Here is a 19,891-nt window from a genome sequence, read left to right on the forward strand (position 1 = left end):
ATCATGCATCCCGCCGGCCCTCGTCGCTTCCCAAAGTCCCAAGGCAAGACAAGCCAGGCGGGCACCTGCCACATCCGTCTCCGACCTGACGGCCGTGCCCTCTGTTCCTATGACGAGAGTGTGCTTTCACGCGCCTCTGGTGCGACTCTTGTGGGAGGGTGCGTGCGTGCGTGTGTGCGCGAGCGAGCGAGCAATAATGCCCGTGAGGTGGAGTACGACGCGGGCGGCTCGGCGCGGTATGCTCGGATGAAAAGTGTCGCTGGGCGTTGTGCACGGGCAGCCCGGCGCGCGGCAGAGCCTGGCCCGCGCTAAACGATGCATCGGCCAGCGACGATCAGTGGTGCGTGCTGGCTGTGCGTGCTGGATTTTTGCCCCCGCCGACGGGCGAGGAGCTTGCGAAAACGGCTAGGGTGTGGGCAACTCTACTCGGTTGAACGGCGCCGCGCCTGGCGCGCTGTAGCCTGCCTGCCTGCCTGCCTGGCCGCTGGCCGCCTGGCGCGCCGCCTCGTTTTAGCCCATTCAGACACCCAAGTCTGGACCGCAGCGTCCAGCGTCTTGCTCCTCCTCGCCGCCGCCAAACACGGACAGACGGGACATTGCCCCCTCGTCGCTACATTCCACTATTCCCCAATCGACCAGGCCCGCTCGCCATCGTCGTCGCCGCTGAGCAACCCCAAACACAACCCTAACCTTGCTCTCGATTTTGCTCCATCACCGTCCTCGACACGTCGACGCGTCCACCACACTACACACTACACACTACACACACACGCGCCAACCCACACGACCCCGGCCCGTTCCGCTCGGCATCCCGCCTGCCTTCCCCCGCCCCTCCACCCACAAGGCTCCCCCCCCCCACACCATGGCCCCAGTCCGCGACGTCGCGTACGACTCGCTCGAGCGCGGCGAGCCCCACCCCACCGCCGACGAGCGCCCCCGCAAGCCCGTCGTCCACTCGCTCTCCGGCGCGGCAGACTACCCCGCCGACAAGCGCCGCGCGTCCCGCCTCTCGCCTCAGGCCGTGGGGCGCGCCATCGCAGCGCGCGCGTACCGTGTCATCCGGCGCGGCAACCTGCCGTTCCTCATCGTCTTCATGGTGTGAGTGGGCGCTCTTCCCCGCAACGCAACGCAACAATGGCTGACTCAGTTTTCCCCCGCTCCATCTCGTGATTGCATCGCACTTGGCCCGCTCCACCCACCTTCCCCCCGCAGCGCCCTCTTCGTCTTCTTCGGCGCCCTCGCCGGCATCGGCTACGTCGACCCCGAGGCCCAGGCGGTCGGCAAGGCGTCCGAGCCAGAGTTTGTCGTCGGCGGGCCAGTGTTCGACCGCCAGGAGAGCCAGAAGCAGCTCGAGCGGCAGATTGCCGAGCGCCGCGCCCTCGAAGAGCAGTGGGTCAGGAAGAAGCGCCCCAATGCCGTGAGTCGCCCCCCAGACAATCTTAGCACGCAGCTGACAGCCCCAGGGCGACTGGATGCAAAAGCAGCGCGACGACCGGGCAGTCCGCAAGGGCCGCAGGCTGTCGAGCGAAGAAGAGTAGTGTTCCCGTCTCGTCTCATTTTGGATCTCTGGACCGCCCGTCGTCCGTATCGGTATTCTGTCATCTCACGTATGCAGCAGCATTCAGTGGCGAGGCGAGGCGAGGCGAGGGCAGGAGGAGGGGAGGGGCGGTTTGTTGACACGACCATGATACCTGGTCTACGGCGTAGCGTGCGGCGATAGCGGCAACGCGGCGACGCGGCGACCACGGCGACCTCGGGCTTGTCGCACGCTACGCTGCGGCTATACGGCGCTGCCTGCAAGATAGCAAGGCTATCCTTGGCCTCGGGCACGCCATATGTGGCGCAGCGGGTAGCCCTTTTGGCGTTGGGCTGTGAGCGAGCGGGCTAGCGTCGTGAGCGAGTGGGTGGCGTCGGCGTCGCCGCATGTTCCACCAGGTTGTGGCGATGTGGCCATTCGCAGCTTCAGCATCGCATCGATCGCAGGCAGCTCGCTGCAGCTCTGTACCGCTCTGCCGAGCAGCGATCTCTCGGTGCAGTAGGCGCCGGCGCAGCTTTGCCCTAAGCCTCGCATCCAGCGGGGTTGCCCAGGCCCCCGCCGGCTCTTCTCTCTGTCTCAAATACGTAGTCCGCCTTCTGCACGGCTCGCCCATTGATCTAATGCCACTGCATATCATACAATTACCGGCTGGGCCTTGCCGTGTCCCGGCTGCGGGACGCGGCGCCGCCCAGCCTCCCCCAGCCTCCCCCGTACACTCTTTGCCCACGCAGCTCACATGCAAATGCGGTAGGTGATGTATCTGGCGCGTCAGCTTTGCCCCAAGCCGCACAACTCACCGTCCGGCAGTCTCAGACGAACGCTCGATGCGCATGACCTGTCCTCGCCTCAAGCCGTAGTACTTGGCGACGGGGTCGGTGACGTTGATGCGCGGCAGCTGCGTGTCCTTGAGGCGGTAGCGCTTGACGAGGTCCGTCTTCTCGGCCGTCGTCATGATCGTGTGCTTGGGCACGAGGAAGTGCTTGGTGATGTTGACGAGCAGGTCGGCCTCTGCAAAGTCCTCGAGGTAGTACTCTGACTGCATCTCGGACAGCGTCTTCTTTGCCGCCGGCGACATCTTCTCGCTCCAGATCATGATGCCGCGCTTGGCGCCGATGCCGTCGAGCGACGTGATGAACGTCTTCATCGCCGCCTTGGACACGTTCTTCTCGTTGCAGAAGTAGACGTATATCCTGTCCTTCTGGTCTTCTGTGTGGTTGGCGTGGAACGCCATCCGTCCTCGGCTGGGCGGGTCAGCGAGTTTCTCTAGCTTAGGCCCACGCTCGCCACTCACTCGACGCTGCCGCCACCGCCGTACAGGTCCTTGAACTCCTCGAAGCCGACGTTGATCTCGTAGTCGGCGACCTCGTAGCCCTGGGGCGTCAGCACGGCACTGGCGGCTGCATTCCTGCAGCGGGCGGCTCGTAGCCCCACGCCACTGCGCAATCCCACTCACGCGGTCGCGGATCATCTCGTGCACCGTCTTGGAGACGCGCCAGAGACGAGCGAGTTCACGGTCCGAGTCGAGCGACATGGTGGGCGGCCGGTGGAGGTTTTAGAGACGCAGGAAGCACAGGTAGGGCGAGTGTAGACGGCGCGGTGTCGTCCCTTTGGGGGATGCTACTCGGGTCGTCGGGTGAGCAAAGGGCGACGGGTGTGGAGAGAGTGTGAGTTGTCTTTGTGTTGGCGGTCGAGGTGGTTACGCAAAAAGGAGTTGGATTGATTGTTCAGTTCAAGATTTGAGTTTAGGCGTGCAGTGGGTAATAGGCGCGGAGCTGAGAGTGGAGGAAAGATAGGCACGCCTACAACCTTCCATGTGGCGTTCGGCCGTCGCTGTCGTCATTTGCGATGGATGTCAGGCACGGCGAGCAAGCCGAGCAGGACGCGGGTGAGTAGTGGGTGTGCCTCGGCAGCAGCATGTGGTGCACAGTGTATCTTGAGACTTCAAACAAAACTCGCAAAACAGCCCTGCTATACATAGGTAGCGGCGAGTGCATCCCCTTCGCCCACCTACACGCCACCTGTCGCGCTGCCTGAAACACCAGCGACGACACGATGGCCCTCTCCTCCCCGTCGGCGATTGCTGCGCTCGCGCGCGACACCGCGCCAGCGCCCACCAGCCCGATAGGCTACGACACGCTCGCGCTCGCGCGTCTCGGAGCCGTCGGCGCCGTCTTCCTCACCGTGGCCGTGTACCACATCCCCCCGATCCGCCGCTTTGTCAACTACTGGCTCGTCGACGCGCTCACGCTCGCCAAGGTGCCGTCCTCGGTCGACGACAAGGACGCGCGCAAGAAGGCCGAGGCGTACCAGCCGCCCCAGGCCCTGGCGTATGCCCTCGTCGTCCTCAACGCGCTCGCCGTCGGCGTGTGGACCGTGTCGTTTGGCGACGAGCTCAGCCGCCTCGTCAACCGCGCGCTCGGGAGCCGCGAGGCCGTCGTCTACGCCGCCGTCATGGTCCTGGTCTGGGTGAGTAGGCGGAGGGGGTGGCGCTGACAGCGCAGAGTCTCCTGCTTATCCGCACCGCCCTCCACCCGCCCGTGGTCCCCCCCTGGTCGTCGCTCACGGTGTACACGGCGCTGTTTGGCGTGTCGTTCACCACGCTCATGACGGCCGCGTATACGCGTGTCGCCGACGGCCAGCTCCCGGTGTGGGCGACTGCGCCGGTCCTGGCGCTAGAGTCGACCAACGCCGCCATCACCCTCCTCCTTGCGTCGATCGCCGGGCTGCTGCGGTTCAACGCGCCGATCACGATTGCTCGTGCTGTAAGTGCTCCGACTTGGCTGCCGCTGACATCCCAGTCGGTCCTCGCTCCGGACGACGTTGTGTCGCTCTGGCAGTGGCTCACATTCTCGTGGGTCACCCCGCTCATCAAGAAGGCGGCGGCCGAGGAGATGAAGCCCGAGGACCTGCCCCCGCTCTCGACGACCATGCGTACCAGGCAGGTCTTCCAGCTCTTCAACGAGACCAAGGGTCGTAGCCTCTTCTTGAAGATTGCAAAGGCCAACCGCTTCGACATCACCATTGACGCTGCTTTGACGTTTGTCGCGGCTGCGTTCAACTACCTGTCACCATTCTTCTTCCAGCGCATTCTGTGGGTTTGCATGTTGGTCCTCTCCTAACGCCTCAGCGCATCGATTCAGACCCGCGAGAACCCCAACGCGCCTCCAGACGTCAGGAAGCAGGCCACAGCCCACGCGTATGCCTTCGCCTTCCTCACCTTCCTCGCGGCATTGGTCAAGGTTTGTGGAGCGTCACTGGCCCTGCTGACTCTGACAGACGCTCGCCGACCTCATCCACCTCTGGCACAGTCGCCGCGCGTCCCTTCGCATCTATAGCCAGCTCACTGCTGCCATCTACGAGAAGGCGCTGAAGCGCAAGGACACTTCTGGTGTCATTGGCGAGAAGGCAGGCGAAGAAGACGAGAAGAAGGGTGGAACTGCCGAGGATGGCAAGGTCGTCAACCTGATGGCATCCGACGCCAGCAGGTGAGTCGCCTCAAGGTGCCCGATTCTGACGCGTCGCAGGATCAGCGGAACTGCTGCCTTCATGTCCATGATTTGGTCGAGCCCGATTGAAGCCATCATTGCCACGTTCTTCCTGTACAAGTGAGTAGAGCTGCCGCACCCCACGAGCTAAACTCGACAGTCTCCTCGGCTGGTCTGCCTTCGCCGGTATTCTCGCCCTCGTCCTCGCCATGCCCTTGAACTCGATCATCATGAAGCGCAACATCAAGGTACGTGGTGCATGTCTGACTGTCACCCGCTGACGTGGTCAGATCCAAAAGGAGCTTATGAAAGCCCGCGACAAGCGTATCTCGGTCATGTCGGAGCTTATCAACGCCATCACCGTAAGCCGAAGAAGGTGTGGCGTGTGCTGACCACAATGCCAGTTTATCAAGGTACATTAACGCATGCCGCTGGGTTACTAACCCTCCCAGTTCTTCGCATGGACGGAAAAGTGGAAGACCCGCGTGACCAATGCCCGTAAAGAAGAGATGAGGCAGCTTGTGCGAAGTACGTCTTACGCGGCTTCCACGCTGACGCACTAGACGCGCTCAACGGTGGTCTGTTTACCTTGATCTGGGCATTCCTTCCTATTCTGGTGACCCTCTCGGCGTTCTTCAGGTAGGTCCTAGTGCGTGCGCTGTTTGCTGATTTACCAGCTTCATTGTGATTGCCAAGCAGGAGCTCACCGTGGACATCGCCTTCCCCGCCATCCTCCTGTTCCAGATGCTTCGCCAGCCACTTACCGCCTTCCCCGTGTTCATCATCGGCTTCATGCAGACCATGGTCGCGGTGAACCGCATCGACGACTTCCTCAAAGAGGACGAAGGTGAGCACCATGACACGGACGGGCTGGACTGACGCTCAAGTTCCCGACTGGGTTTCGTCCTTGAAGCGCGAGGAGAAGAACCTTCCTCTTGACGAGAGCAAGATTGGCTTTGAAGCGGCAACGTTGCGCTTCAACGCTCGCAAGAAGGAGGACACAAAGGACGACAAGAAGGACGCAGCCCCTACCAATGGTGCCTCGGCCGCCCCACCCACCATTGTCACTAACGGCGAGAACGGAGGTTCCACAGAGGAGCCTGAGGAGAATACCGTTTTCGAGCTTACCGACCTCAACGTCAACTTCCCCATTGGCAAGCTCAGTATCGTTGCCGGCCCTACCGGAGCTGGCAAGTCGGCCGTTCTCAAGGCGTTACTCGGTGAACTGGACCTTATCGAAGGCAAGACCTTCCTCCCGAAGAATGTGACCGACGTGGACCCATCGACCGGTCTCCGCAACTCGGTCGCATACGCCGCGCAGACCCCTTGGCTCCAGCAGAAGTCGATCAAGGACAACATTCTCTTCGGTGAGGAGCTCAACGAGGACCGCTACGACGCCGTTGTCGAGGCTTGTGCGCTCACCCCCGACTTTGACATCCTCGAGGACGGCGACGAGACCGAGATTGGCGACAAGGGCGTGTCTCTCAGTGGTGGCCAGAAGGCCCGTGTCGCTCTCGCTCGCGCCGTGTACTCCTTCACCAAGCACGTCCTCCTTGACGACCCTCTTGCTGCTGTCGACTCACACACGGCCAAGCACCTGACCGAGAAGTGTATCAACGGTCCCCTGCTCAAGGGGCGCACGGTGGTGAGTAGTATTCGGCCAATAGCCTGCTCGCGATTCTGACCGTTGCAGATTATTGTGTCTCACCACGTTGAGCTCCTCCTGCCTTCCGCAGACTACCTGGTTCGCATTGTCGACGGCCGTGTCGACACCCAAGGCACACCTGAGGACCTGCGTGCTGCTGGAAACTTGGACGGCATCGTCGCCATCGAGGAGGCTGAGGGTGCCGTTGTCGAGACCGTCCAGCCTGAAGATGTCGAGAGTGTCACCGGGTCGACCGAAGGCGACGCCAAAAAGGAGAAGAAGGACAAGAAGAAGGGTCCTGGCCGTAAGCTCGTCAAGGACGAGGAGCGAGCGGTCGGCAACGTCAAGTGGGGAACCTATCTGCTCTACATCCGTGCGGCAACCTACATCACCTGGGCAATCTCCCTCATCGTCATGATCTTTGGCCAAGTGTCGTCGTTGGCGGAACAGCTCTGGATCAAGTTCTGGGGTGATGCCTACCCACCGGCGACGGTGTCGCTGTTCGCACTGGTGAACTCGCTCTACCACTTCGATCCCCAGAACACCGAGCACCGCGCCCCAACCTACTACCACCACCTGTCTCCTGCCGCTGTCAACGTTACAAACCAGCTCTTTACAATCCAGTCGGGCGGCGGAGACCTCTCGGCCAACTGGAACCCTCCCCAGCCGCCGGCCGCGACACACCCCGGCTACTACCTCACGGTGTACGCGATCTTGATGTTTATCACTGCTTTCTCCGGATTCGTCCTTTCCATGGTCGGTGTCTGGGGAGCGTACCGAGCGTCGATCAACCTCCATGACCGACTCCTCGACAGGATCATGCACGCTACGGTCCGGTTCTTCAGCACGACACCTCTGGGCCGCATCATCAACCGCTTCTCAAAGGACATTGAAACGGTCGACACGTCTCTGTACAACAGCTTGCGCTTCGTCCTCGTCCAACTGGTCGCGCTCTTCGTGTCGGTTGGCGTCATCGCCTACTATATCCCTTGGTTCATCTTCCCTTCGGCGGTCATCTTATACTTCTACTACCGGTACTCTATCATCTACCTTAGAGCCGGCCGCAACGTTCGTCGTATCCAGTCCACGACCCGGTCGCCCATCTTCTCCGGCTTTGCCGAGATCCTGGACGGTGTCGTGTCCGTTCGCGCCTTCTCCGCTGAGAAGCGATTCTTCGACAACCTGTGTAAGGCCTTCGACACAACGCAGACCGCCTACTACTACGTCTGGATGAACAACCGCTGGCTTCTCCTCCGCTTCGATCTCCTTGGCTCTCTTACCGTCCTCGGCTCTTCGATTCTGGCTCTCAGCGGCACCGTCTCGGCTGGCTCCACTGGTATCATTATCCTTCGCGCGCAGGGTTTCGTCACGTCGTGCTACTGGGTGTCGCGATTCTGGTCTCAGCTCGAGATCGACTTCAACAGCGTGGAGCGCGTGGAAGAGTACCTCGGGGTGCCGCAGGAGCCTCCTGCCGAGATTGCTGGAAGCCGCCCGCCTGCGTACTGGCCCTCGAACGCCCCCAACGACTCGTTTGTCAGCGCCCGCGACGTTGAGATCAAGTACTCGCCCGAGCTGCCCACAGTCTTTAAGGGCTCGTTTGACATCAAGGCGGGCGAGAAGATTGGCCTCATTGGCCGTACAGGCTCGGGCAAGTCTACCATCGCTATGTCGCTTCTGCGCTTTGTGGACCCGACTTCGGGCACGCTCGAGATCGACGGCATTGATATTACGACGATTGGCGTCGACGATCTCCGTTCGAGGATCACGTACATTCCCCAGGACGCTGTCCTGTTCTCGGGGACGGTCCGCGACAACCTCGATCCGTTTGGGGAGCACACTGACGAGGAGCTGCTTGAGGCGCTTGCTCGGGTCAACCTCGTGACTGGCGGGCGCACCGCGGCTGGCACTGCTGCTGGCACACCTGCCATCAGTCGCCAGGGATCGGCCAGAAACCTGGCTGTTCTGGCTGCTCACAACGCTGCTGCTGCCCACGGCACTGCGGCGCCGGCTCACTCCACCGCCGACAGCATTGACTCTGCGGCTGCGACGATTGTGCCGTCTGCGCGCGTCAAGATCACGCTCAACTCGGAGGTATCGGCGGGAGGCAACAACTTCTCCCAAGGCCAGCGCCAGCTTGTGGCCATGGCGCGTGCCTTGCTCCGTCGATCCAACCTTATTGTGAGTACGCAGGTGTGACACGTGCTAACTGCTGCAGATCATGGACGAGGCGACGGCGTCTGTCGACTTTGCGACCGACGAGGCTCTGCAGGCTGCCATCCGGTCCGAGTTCAAGGAGTCGACGTTGATTACGATCGCGCACCGCCTGTCGTCTGTCATTGACTACGACCGCCTGCTCGTGCTCTCTGACGGCGGTGTGGCCGAGTTTGACACGCCGATTGTGAGTGATCCGTCGCCGTCCACGTGGGGTGGTCAGCTGACTGTGTGCAGAACCTGCTGCGCCGGGACACGTCTCTGTTCAAGACGCTGTGCGAGAAGACTGGCAAGTACAAGGACCTGTACCAGGCGGCCGAGCAGAAGGAGAAGAAGGACGCATCCAAGTAGAGAGGGGGTTGAAAGCGGACGAATAAAGTCGGGACAGTACCGACTTTGCGGACAAGCCCGAGCGGTGGTTATGCATTTTGTCCGCCGATGCTCCGCATTGTCGGACAGGGAACCGGGTCGTCTGCCGAGGTGGAGTGAGGTGTGATCAGGGCCGTGTCCAGGTGTGTGGTTGTCGCCAAGCTCGCAATTGCCGCCACGAGTTTACCCTAACGACGTGGGCATATGTCCAAGGCCAGGTTGGTATGGGCACATGACCGGTGCGACCGTCGGCTAGGGCTGGCACGGGTGAGGCATCTGATGCGGGGAAACGCCGCACTAGCTACGGCGTGGGCGAGGGCGTGGGCGTGGGCGTGAGGGGTGGGAGTGTGCGTGCAGAGCCCCGGCCACCAAGCCGAGGTGAGCGACGGGAGTGAGTGACCGGCACATGCCTGGTGCCAGGCATGTGCCGAGACATGCACGACCGAAGCGAGGTGGTGTGGTCACGTTACCAGCGGGTATGGTTGTGGGAGGTGGATCCACCTGGGGGAGGTAGGTGGCTTTCGTTGGGGGATTGCCAAGCCTCGCTCGCGAGATCAGAGCATCTGCCGTCAAGCGGCACGCGGGGGTGGGGGTTGTGCAGCGGTGCAGCCGCAGATTCCAGCTCACCCGCTGGCCTCTGCCTCTGCTCGCGTCGGTACGCACGCGGCCGCTAGGCCTGCGTTGCTTGCCCGCGGGCGAGCGCAGGCGAGCAGGGCCCCCGGAGCTGGGGGGCTACGAGCGCCGGAGCGCTGCGCCCCGGCCGGCGCTGCTCTCAGCTCCGTATTCTTCCCGTTTGGGCTGCTTGGCCGAGCTGGCCGAGCACAGCACGCGCACGCACGCGCACCGACGCGAATCTGAATCTGTGGGGCGGGAGAGGGGCGTGCACCACCTGACTGACATGTGGGCTGCTAGCGGCGCAAGCTAGCGCCAGCGAGGGTGGAGCCACCGACGCCTGGACCAGCCGACGAGGCTAGCGCCAGTTCCTGCTCGGAGCGAGATGATGGGCCGTGTGGTCGTCGCCTCGCTGCTCGTGTGGTGTCTTTGCCGGGCACATGGGTCGGAGGGGCCAGCACATGGGCGGCCGCCCCGCGCCCCGGCAGGTCTGTGCGGCGCGCGGCGCGGCGTTGACGACTGGCGTGGACCCTGGCAAGGGCCGGGTTTGCGGGTCGTGCTGCGTGAGTAGTCAGCGGCCGGATCGTCGCGGCCCCGCTGACGCCCCTCGCCTCTCCCCTCGCCCCCGCCCCGCAGCCCACCCCCCGCCCTCCCACTCGGCACGCTGGCCGGTCATCCCGAGGACCGCAGTCGTCGGTACTTCCGGGGCGAGAGAGCGAGGAGAGCAGCGACGAGCGAGGAGCGACAAAGAAGCGAGAGGAGCAGGCGAGCAGCCCATGCAGCCCATGTGCATGTGCATGTGCTCGCGCTCGTGCTCGCCCATCTTGACATTGCTTTCATCATCCTCTGTGTCTGCTCGCTCCTCGCAGCTAGTCGTCAGCCAAACGCCGTCGCCCCGTCCACCTCTGCACACGGCCACGGCCACTCCGCCGCCCCCACCGCCGCCCCCAGCCGGCCTCGTCCACCTCCCCCGCCCACCTCGACCGCCCGCACCGGCGTACCGAACACCGACCCGGATCTCCTGCCTGCCCAGAACGGACCAGCGCCCGCCCGCCCGCCCCCCGCCGCCACCGCACGCCGCCGCCCCCTCCGCCCCCGCCGCCCCCGCCGCCGTGGAACACCCCTGTTTTCTTCTTCCACTGCATCTGCGCATCTGCCGTGCGCCGTGCTTGCTGTGCACAACCGTGTCTCGCTGCATTACGAAACGCCGGCGGCCAGATTAATCTCATCGTGGCCCTGTGTATTCGGATCGGATTTGAATCCACTCCCCTCTCTTTGCCCCGTGTCCCCCGTGACCCCCGTGGCCCCCCCTGCCCTTCTCCCTCTCCCTCTCCCTCTGGCCCTGCCCTCGCTTCCCCCACTCTCCCGACAGACGACGCCCACCTGCTTGCCTGTAACACATTGCCCACTGTAGAGCCACACGAATCAGCCAACCCGCCAGCGACCCAGCACGTCTCGCCTGCCCGCCCCGCTCAGCCCAGCCAACAACAGTCTTGGCACTCGTTCCTCTGGTCGATCTCTTGTCCTTTGCCTCCTTCCCCACAACTCGCAGGCACGACCGACCTTGCAACCCTTCACAGGTGCCGCGCCGACTACCGAACCACCCCTTTCTCCCTCTCTCTCTCGCACGACAGCCAGCGGCTTCCACCTGCATCCCCCGCAGCCCAAATTAACCGTCCGTCTTGCACCTGCACACCTTGCCGCTTGCACGTTGCCAACCTTCGGCCCCGCGCGTCTCGGCCCTCTCACCGAAGCTCAACCCCGACCCCCGACCCCTCCGCCCCCCTCCCCTCCCCTCCCCTCCCCTCCCCCCTCGTGCCGAGCCTGCCGCCTGCAGCCCGCCGCCCGCCGCCGCGTGCACCGGCCCGTGACAACACCCCAGTACTTCCGAAGGCGTCACAAATCCCTTACATCCCCCCCAGGTTGTTCAACGCCAAGTCGCCAGCGACAACTCTCGACTCTTCTTTGCATTCGCTCTCCTCCCTCACTCTCTTCCATCTAGTCGACGCCGCAGTAGACGCCGACACCGACACCGACGCCGCAGACGACTCGCACCCCCCCACAACGCCAACATTCTCACACTCGCCTACCCCCGGCCTCCCCGGGAATGACAACTTACTCGCCTGGACCGTCGCAGCACCCGCGCTCACCGACAGAGTCGCACACAATGGCTACCTCCATCCCCATCCCCGCCGTGCACGCCCCGTACAACGGCTCATCGGCCCGCGACCGCGACCGTGACGGCCGCGACCGCGAGTCGGACCGGAGCCCTCGCATCGCTTCGTCATCCAACTCGCGCTCCCCGAGCCAGAACTCGCTGTCGTCGCACCGCTCTCACCCTTACCCCCGTCGCCACAGCCTCAGTGTCAACCAGGCACAGCAAGAGACGGCCGATGGTGCGCGCATCTATTTACCCCCACCAAACTCGGTTGCCCCCTTGCACATCCTGCACGAGCGCGAGCGCGAACGTGAGCGCGAGCGTGAACGCCGAGACCGAGAAGGCAGAGACCTCGAGCGTGAGCGTGAGCGAGACCGCGACCGTGAGCGCGAGCGCGACATCCGCGACGCCCGCGAGCGAGACAGCTCCCGCGAGGCGGCGTGGCGCGACCGCCGTCCCTCTCTGCCGAGAGCCCAGAGCGACAACCGATACCCTACCAATGGAGACCGAGAACGTCTTCAGCTGCCGCCGTTTTCGTCGTTCTCGGCGGCGCACAGCAGTGGCCCCCTCACGCCGACAGGCAATGGAAGCATGGGCCCGCCGGCCTCGCCAGGCAGCTCCAGGGCCACTTCCCCAAAGCTCTTTGGCATGTCCGGCCTGCGACCGAGCTACTCGTATGAGCCCCCGAGTGCGCAGCACTCGGTGCCGTCGCCCGCTCGTGGCCCCCACCTCGGACTATCCGGCCCGAGGGAGTCTTCGGCACAGTCGGCAAACTCCGCGGCGTGCTACCGCAACGACCCTTCTCCGCCACGTTACAGTGGCGGCGCCCCGCTCCCCGATCACTCGTCCCCACCATTGCGCTCCATCCAGAGCCTCAGTGGCTCAAACGGCTACTCGCCAGAACAGTACATGCAGCCACAAGTTGGCCGTGCTCGTAGCCACTCGGCGGCTAGTGGCCTCTCCCGCCACTATGCGCGCAGCGCATCGTCATCTGAGGGCGGTGATTGGGCAGGGCCGCAGACGCCACGCGAGGCTGCGTCGCCCTACGTTACTGGTGGCAGTGCCTCGTCCAATGGCGGCGGCGGAGGAGGCGGTGGTGGCGGCGGTGGTGGTGGCCAGAACAGAAGGCTGGCCCATCTCATGTCTGAGCAGAAGCGACGAGAGTAAGTGGCGTTGTGACGCCAGTTGACGCATTGCTAACCTTTTACCAGGTCCATCAACACGGGATTCCAGTCCCTTCGCACGGCGCTTCCGACCTCCATTCCGACCGACTCCAAGGCCATCATCCTCCGCAAGGCCGTCTCGCACATCACGCACCTCGAAGGCTTGCTTCGCAAGGCTGGCATTGTCATCTCGCCGCCGAGCCTGAACCGCGGCGACTCTGGCACTTCCAAGGAAGGCGAGGAGTCGATCGCGGGCGACTCGGTCGAGGGCGAGCCTGACGTTGTCATGCGCGAGACGACGGGCGCCGTCAACGCCCTCAAGATGGACACCAAGGCCGGGTGGGAGGAGGTGCACGTCGAAGACGTCGAGATCGACCGCAAGCCGATCCTCACCAAGGCCTGATCGACCACAACAAACAAACAACAAAAAATGCAGCGGCCAGGTGCCCGCGGTAAAGCTACTTTTGGGATTTCTCTTTGGGCCAAATGTGTGGTGTCTCATCTCCGAGCTTGAATCGTGTGTTGTAACAATGTAACGTTGGGCAGCAGAATGACGAAACAAGGCGTCTCTGGTTCAATTCGTGACACGGCGATGCAATCTTCTTGGAAGCTGGCGATGTGGGAGGGGAGGGGGGAGGAGGTTGGTGCTGCTTCCGTCGTCCCACGACGTCGCAACATCAGTCTCCTTTTTGCTGCAATTTCTGACATTGAAGGCGGCTAAATTTACTCCTGTTTGGCCTCGCTGCAGACATTTATAGAACAATGATTACAGCAGCTCCCACGCCGAATTAGTCGTGCATTCGTGACTACGCCGACATGTTATCAGGCTACATGATGCTGAGCTTTGAAAGTCGTTCCGTTCGTTGTGTTTGCCACGTAGCAGGGCGTGGTGTATGTTCTAGCCTGCCGCTATCTACTGGCGCCAGGCCTCCTGCTCCTCGCTGGCACGGGGAACGCCGGCCTCCTCGGGGAGGAGACGGACACGGGGGCTGGTGGCGAGGTCGGTGTCGTATGCATCGTCGAGCTCGTTGCGGCCCGGGCGGGGGAGGAGCGGAAGGTGGCACGCGACGTGCTTGAGGTTGGCTGCATGTCAGCTGTGGGCCCACAATGGCAGCTCACGGTAGTAGGTCCTGTAGGCAATGTGCGAGATGGCAAGGCCGAGAGCCGAGCCAACCAGCACGTCCTGCCAGTGGTGGCGGTTGTCCATGGTGCGGCTGATCGCGACTGTGACACCCAGGAGGAGGGGCGAGAGGGCAAACCACGCACGGTTCTGCATCGTCAGCGGGGCTCGACACCAAGGTGATAACTTACGCGGTTTCCATACTCGTCCCAGAGGTGGAGCTTACCGGCGAGGTAGAACGCCAGGAAGCCGAGGCCGGCAAACGAGACTGGGGTTAGTGGGGCTCAACGACACGACCTACGGGACGAGTGGCCGCTAGGGAATGACTGTGGGATTAGCTCGATCCTGGGCAAAGAGCCAACTCACCTTGAAGCCGTCGTTGAGCTTGAACAAGTCGGTCTGGGTGCAAATGGCGATAGTCGACAGGCCGAAGGGGGAGGCGTCGACAGAGCCGGGCTTGGGCTGGCAGCGGTCGATCAAGTCGGGGCGGGGACGACCGACCATCATCTGGTCGTGTGAGCGACTACCCCAGCGCGGGGGCGACTACGGCGCCGATCGCAAACCCCGATCGTGGAGCGGCTCACCTTGATGATCTGCGTCACGACGCCGGCCATGGTCCAGGACACGCCGAGGCCTGGAGGGCGTCAGGGTCTGCCAAGTGGCGCCGGCGCGTCGACGCGCCGACGGCACGTGCGTGCTTTTGCATTCCATCACTCACCACAAAGCGCGTTGTGCACGTCCCATGCGTTGCGCGCGATGAGCGTCGAGATGAGGAAGAGGAACGCGCCGGGAATACCGACCGAGACGACGGCTAAGAGGCTGCCGTGAGCTGTCAGCCTGGTGGAGCCACTTACAAGCTCGGCACACGCTCGTGCTCGGCGAACGTGTGCTGGATCGACACGTCCGTGAGGGAGAACTCGCGCTTGTGGCCAGGCGTGCGGTGGAGCACGGCGAGGAAGAGCCTGCGCGCGTCAGTGTCAGAGTTCTGACTGCTCCACATCGTCCCATCGGCCATATCCATCGGCGTCGCCGCTGCAACGGAATGCGGCTTCTGGGGCTGCTGGCGGCGGCGACGAGGGGCCCGGCGAGCCCCAGCGAGCTGGAATCGGCGTACCGCGGAGGAAACGCCACTGCACCGTACGCGAGCAGCTGGCAAGCGCACGCGACGCTTGGCCGATGCCGATGGTTGCCGGGGAAGGCGTGATGCCGACGCCTAGGCAACCCGCCTCCTCCCCCACATCCCGGTCTGCGCGCTTACTCACCAGAGGCCGAAGATCAGGACCCAGTCGTACCAGTAGCTCCTGATGAGCCTGACCCAGGTGAACTGGCGGCTCTGAGGCTTGGAGCTCGGCCTGGACGCCTGGCCGTCGCTGGCGTACTGGGGCAGGCTGGTCGTCCCGCCGCCCGATCCGGGGAAGCAGGCTGCGACACCTTCTGTAAGCTGCGACGACATTTTGAGCTGGAGCCGGAGTGCGGTGCGCAGAGTGAGGTGTGCGGTGGGGCGAGTAGTGTCTGTCGAGGACGGGTCAATGGCAACGTCGTCATTTGGAGTTGGCTGTGGGGTGGGGACGTGGGGAGGGACGCGGACGCGACACGCGACGGGCCCATTTGCTTCCGGCCCTAGTGACTGGTGAAAGTCGTGCTAAAGGCTCTCTATTGGGGGGTTTTTATTAGGAATCGACGACAGCGCGACAGCACAAGCACGACCAAGACCACGTTCACGACTTTGTACCAGTGGCATGGTCGGTACACTGCCTGCCGCCGCACTTTGCCGTGTCGGACGTTTGCCCCGCTCGACCAATGCGAGCAGAGCCAAGCAGCAGCGGCCGACTGTCCGCCTGCTGCGACTGACTGGTTGACGGGTGTGCAGTGTCCAGGTGGCGAGAATGGTGAACAAGTACGTGCATTTGGCAGGAGCAATAACAAATAGTTGGGATGATGGTGACGGTCGGAAGTGTGGCCGGCACTCCTGTCCTCGACTGTCGGGTAGTGCCAACAGCCAGTGCCTCGTCAAGTGTCGATCGCTCGCCCCTCGGCAACCCGGCTGGGGCTGGCTGCAAAGCAAAGCCAGGCAGACTGATTACGCGCGTGTGCAGCTTGTCACTAACCGGTGACTGTGTGCAGTGTGTGTGCGTGAGAGTCGTCGATGCTGGCTGCGGCCTACAAGCGACGACGCCGTATGCACTGCACCCGACAACCCACTTCGTCATGTGCCAAAACTCCGCGACGTTCCGAGTGGATGGGATTGCTTGGCCGAGTCGTCCCTAGTCCGCCATTTGGCTTTCATGGCTTTTGGCCCAGGCTCTGCCCAATCGGGAGCCTTGTTGACGACAACACCTCGACCGGTTACAACGGCAAATCAGATGCAGTCAAGGCATCGGAACAGGCGCTTCCAGCATCCAGAGATTGATTGGGGCACAGGCCAGAGAGGGTGACGAGCGAGAGAGCGAGCGGGTACAGGGCCAGAGCCCAAGAGAGCAAGAGAAAAAAAAAAAGTCCAGGGAGTGGCAATGTTATCACGCCTCGAGTAGCAGTGCCAGCCAGCCAGCCAGCCAGCGAGCCAGCGGCTAGGGAGCGCGCCAGCCGCGCGCCCAGGCGTGTCACCACTGCGGCCCAGGGCGGGCGGGCGGCGCGCTGATATGCACTGCCTGGGCGACTCAAACCGCCGAAGGAAGGAAAGGCAGGACCGAGACAAGGAACCAACAGAGTGCTCGTCGTCAGTGCCAACTCTCAAGACCGTCACTGCCGCAAACTACTTCCCGCATCTCTCCTCCTTCCCCACACTTTCACTCAGTGCTAGACCACTCTCCCCACTCTCACTACCGGTAAGTATAAAGGCCGCTCGTGTTGTGCATCACAAACATTGCTCTTCTCGTTGGTTACAAGGACATCCACTTGTCGGAACACACACCCTACCCTTCCTCCCCTAGCCACTGCCGCAAGGGCCACGTGGCTCGAATCCACTCGCCCTGCAAATCTCCGCAATTCTCTCACCACTGCCGCCGTCGCGCCATCGCATCGCACCCCCAAAGCATCCTATCTCGCCGTATCTTTCACTCACACTCTCCTCCTCACCACTCTCAGGCCCTAAAAAGACTGCCTACTATGGCTCTCCGCTCGCTCGGTAAGTCGTAGTGAGGGACGACCCGACAAGTCGCAACTGTTGTCCCGCCCCGTGCACCCGAAACTGACCCGCCAGCCCGTGCGCCCCTCGTTGCGCGCTCGACCGTCGCTCCTCGCGCGGCCGCCCGCCTCGTCCGCCCCACCGTGCAGCTCTCATCGGCCCCCTCGACCTCGACTGCCTGGTCCCAGGCCGCTCGTCGCGCCTACTCGACCCCCGCTGCCCCCGAGCAGCCCGAGGCCCCCAAGCCCGAGAAGCAGGTGGGTAAACGTCACCGACGCGCCGCAGCCGCGCGCATAGAGACGTCGTCGTCTTTTCAGCGATAACTGACACCATTGCAGTACAAGCCTCCTGGACGCTTCCGCCGTGGTCTCCAGACTTTCGGCCGCGTGACTCTGGTCGCGCTTGTCACCGCGACTGGTGTTTTCCTGCTTGGTGAGTACCCCCGACTCGGAAGCCGGACCGGCGTTTGGCAAAGATTTCTGTTTTGCGCCTTGATCCCCCATACGGTGTTGACACTCGATCAGTGACCCAGTCCGAGTCCCACCCCGGAGAGCAGCTCCCCCAGGACCCCACCAAGCCCACTCTCGTCGTTCTCGGCTCGGGCTGGGGTGCTACCTCGTTCCTCAAGAACCTCGACACTGAGGAGTTCAACGTTGTTGTCGTCTCGCCCCGCAACTACTTCCTCTTCACTCCCCTCCTCCCCTCGGTCACCGTCGGCACCCTCGAGCCCCGCTCGCTCATCCAGCCTACCCGCTTCATCACCCGCCACAAGAAGCGCGACGTCCTCGTCTACGAGGCCGAGGCCCGCACCGTCGACCCCATCAACAAGACTGTCACCTTTGAGGGTGAGTTGCTACGAGCCACACGTGAACGCTGCTGACAGGTTGTAGACATCTCCGAGGTCAAGGGCAAGAAGGGCTCGGTTACCATCCCCTACGACTACCTTGTCTACGCCGTCGGCTGCGAGAACCAGACCTTTGGCATCAAGGGTGTTCGCGAGCATGCCTGCTTCCTCAAGGAGCTCAGCGATGCTGACAAGATCCGCTCCAAGCTCATGGACTGTGAGTGTGATGAGATTGGTTTAGTGGGCGAATGCTAACCTCCGCAGGCATCGAGACTGCTGCCTTCCGTGACCAGTCGCAGGAGGAGATTGAGCGCCTGATGCACATGGTCGTTGTCGGCGGTGGCCCCACTGGTGTCGAGTACGCCGGTGAGCTCCACGACTTCCTCATCGACGACCTCAAGAAGTGGTACCCCGAGGTTGCCGACCGCCTCAAGATCACCCTCATTGAGGCCCTCCCCAACGTGCTCCCCGCCTTCTCCAAGCAGCTCATCCAGTACACCGAGTCGACCTTCAAGGAGAACAAGATTGACGTTCTTACCCGCACCATGGTCAAGGACGTTGGCGAGACCTCGGTCACTGTTCAGGACGCCAACAAGGAGATCCGCGAGATCCCCTACGGTCTCCTCGTCTGGGCCACTGGCAACACCTCGCGCCCCATCACCCTCGACCTGATGAGCAAGCTCCCCGCTACCCAGACCCAGCGCCGTGGTCTCGTCATCGACGACTACCTCCAGCTCCTTGGCGCCAAGGACGTCTTCGCCATTGGTGACTGCACTGCCACCCAGTACGCTCCCACCGCCCAGGTCGCCTCGCAGGAGGGTATCTACCTCGCCTCGGTCTTCGCCAAGCTTGGCCAGAAGAACAAGTACGAGCGCCAGCTTGCCGAGCTTCGTGCTTCGGGCACCGCTTCCGCCGACGACATTGAGCACGTTGTCAAGAAGCTCAACCGCGCCACCAAGCTCACCCCCTTCCACTACTCGCACCAGGGATCGCTCGCCTACATTGGCTCGGAGAAGGCCATTGCCGACCTGCCCCTGTTCAACGGCAACGTTGCCTCTGGCGGTGGCGCTGCCATGCTCTTCTGGCGCTCGGCTTACGTCTCGACCCTCTACTCGGTCCGTAACCGTACCCTTGTCATGACCGACTGGATCAAGGTCAAGCTCTTCGGCCGTGACGTCTCGCGCGAGTAAACGGACGATCTGCGTGTAGACGATTTTTTGTTAACAGCTTCTTGGGTGTACGTTAGGTGTTCTTGGTAGTTAGCCCTGGCCCCGGCCCCAGCCCCACAACCCCACATCTCCTTGTTCGCAGTCTCTGGAACAAGCCATGGCAATAGAGTATGCAGCCATATGATATCATTGTGTGACGGTGTGGACAGGGGTGTGGCTGTCGTGTGTGTAGTGTGCGTGCATTGTTCTCATGCTGGCGACAATGCGAGCGAGCTGCCAGTGCGAGTTGTAATCACAAACGACGAAGCCTCACGGCGACGGGCGATTTGGTGCCTGAGCAGCCTGCTTCTCAACGTCTTGCTCGGCTACGGCAAACCCACCACTTCTCCTTAACAGCCATCACTTTGTCCTCTTTCCACCATCTATCCCCCCATTCTCCCTCTCTCCTCTACAT

At 62.8% G+C, this 19,891-nt stretch overlaps 6 protein-coding genes across 6 annotated transcripts; 4 read left to right on the forward strand and 2 right to left on the reverse strand.

Annotated features, from left to right (window-relative positions):
- Window positions 1–862: 862 nt before the first annotated feature.
- Window positions 863–1,538, forward strand: Q8F55_003869 (uncharacterized protein; the record flags this gene model as incomplete). Its single annotated transcript, XM_069352396.1, has 3 exons — window positions 863–1,098; window positions 1,213–1,417; window positions 1,464–1,538. The coding sequence occupies 3 exons, from the start codon at window positions 863–865 to the stop codon at window positions 1,536–1,538; spliced, it is 516 nt and encodes a 171-aa protein (XP_069209814.1).
- A 731-nt stretch (window positions 1,539–2,269) lies between these two features.
- RPB5 (DNA-directed RNA polymerases II 24 kDa polypeptide (RNA polymerase II subunit 5)) lies at window positions 2,270–3,068 on the reverse strand (the record flags this gene model as incomplete). Its single annotated transcript, XM_069352397.1, has 4 exons — window positions 2,270–2,297; window positions 2,335–2,778; window positions 2,829–2,908; window positions 2,991–3,068. 4 exons carry the CDS (start codon window positions 3,066–3,068, stop codon window positions 2,270–2,272), a joined length of 630 nt encoding a protein of 209 aa, XP_069209815.1.
- Window positions 3,069–3,589: 521 nt separating this feature from the next.
- Window positions 3,590–9,229, forward strand: Q8F55_003871 (uncharacterized protein; the record flags this gene model as incomplete). The annotated part of the gene is made up of 16 exons (XM_069352398.1): window positions 3,590–4,003; window positions 4,039–4,299; window positions 4,336–4,628; window positions 4,665–4,776; window positions 4,814–5,022; window positions 5,062–5,142; window positions 5,183–5,270; window positions 5,313–5,384; window positions 5,427–5,435; window positions 5,475–5,550; window positions 5,586–5,661; window positions 5,700–5,869; window positions 5,910–6,667; window positions 6,716–8,845; window positions 8,883–9,065; window positions 9,116–9,229. The coding sequence occupies 16 exons, from the start codon at window positions 3,590–3,592 to the stop codon at window positions 9,227–9,229; spliced, it is 5,046 nt and encodes a 1,681-aa protein (XP_069209816.1).
- A 2,797-nt stretch (window positions 9,230–12,026) lies between these two features.
- Q8F55_003872 (uncharacterized protein) lies at window positions 12,027–13,583 on the forward strand (the record flags this gene model as incomplete). The annotated part of the gene is made up of 2 exons (XM_069352399.1): window positions 12,027–13,180; window positions 13,229–13,583. 2 exons carry the CDS (start codon window positions 12,027–12,029, stop codon window positions 13,581–13,583), a joined length of 1,509 nt encoding a protein of 502 aa, XP_069209817.1.
- Window positions 13,584–14,093: 510 nt separating this feature from the next.
- On the reverse strand, window positions 14,094–15,753 carry Q8F55_003873 (uncharacterized protein; the record flags this gene model as incomplete). Its single annotated transcript, XM_069352400.1, has 7 exons — window positions 14,094–14,263; window positions 14,300–14,450; window positions 14,667–14,807; window positions 14,885–14,934; window positions 15,019–15,119; window positions 15,155–15,262; window positions 15,563–15,753. The coding sequence occupies 7 exons, from the start codon at window positions 15,751–15,753 to the stop codon at window positions 14,094–14,096; spliced, it is 912 nt and encodes a 303-aa protein (XP_069209818.1).
- A 1,652-nt stretch (window positions 15,754–17,405) lies between these two features.
- Window positions 17,406–19,458, forward strand: NDE1_2 (NADH:ubiquinone oxidoreductase; the record flags this gene model as incomplete). Its single annotated transcript, XM_069352401.1, has 6 exons — window positions 17,406–17,424; window positions 17,500–17,681; window positions 17,763–17,856; window positions 17,949–18,269; window positions 18,315–18,485; window positions 18,533–19,458. The coding sequence occupies 6 exons, from the start codon at window positions 17,406–17,408 to the stop codon at window positions 19,456–19,458; spliced, it is 1,713 nt and encodes a 570-aa protein (XP_069209819.1).
- Window positions 19,459–19,891: the final 433 nt, after the last annotated feature.

Source organism: Vanrija albida, assembly GCF_041260175.1.
Source record: "Vanrija albida strain AlHP1 chromosome Unknown contig_3, whole genome shotgun sequence".
Lineage (NCBI taxonomy): Eukaryota > Fungi > Basidiomycota > Tremellomycetes > Trichosporonales > Trichosporonaceae > Vanrija > Vanrija albida.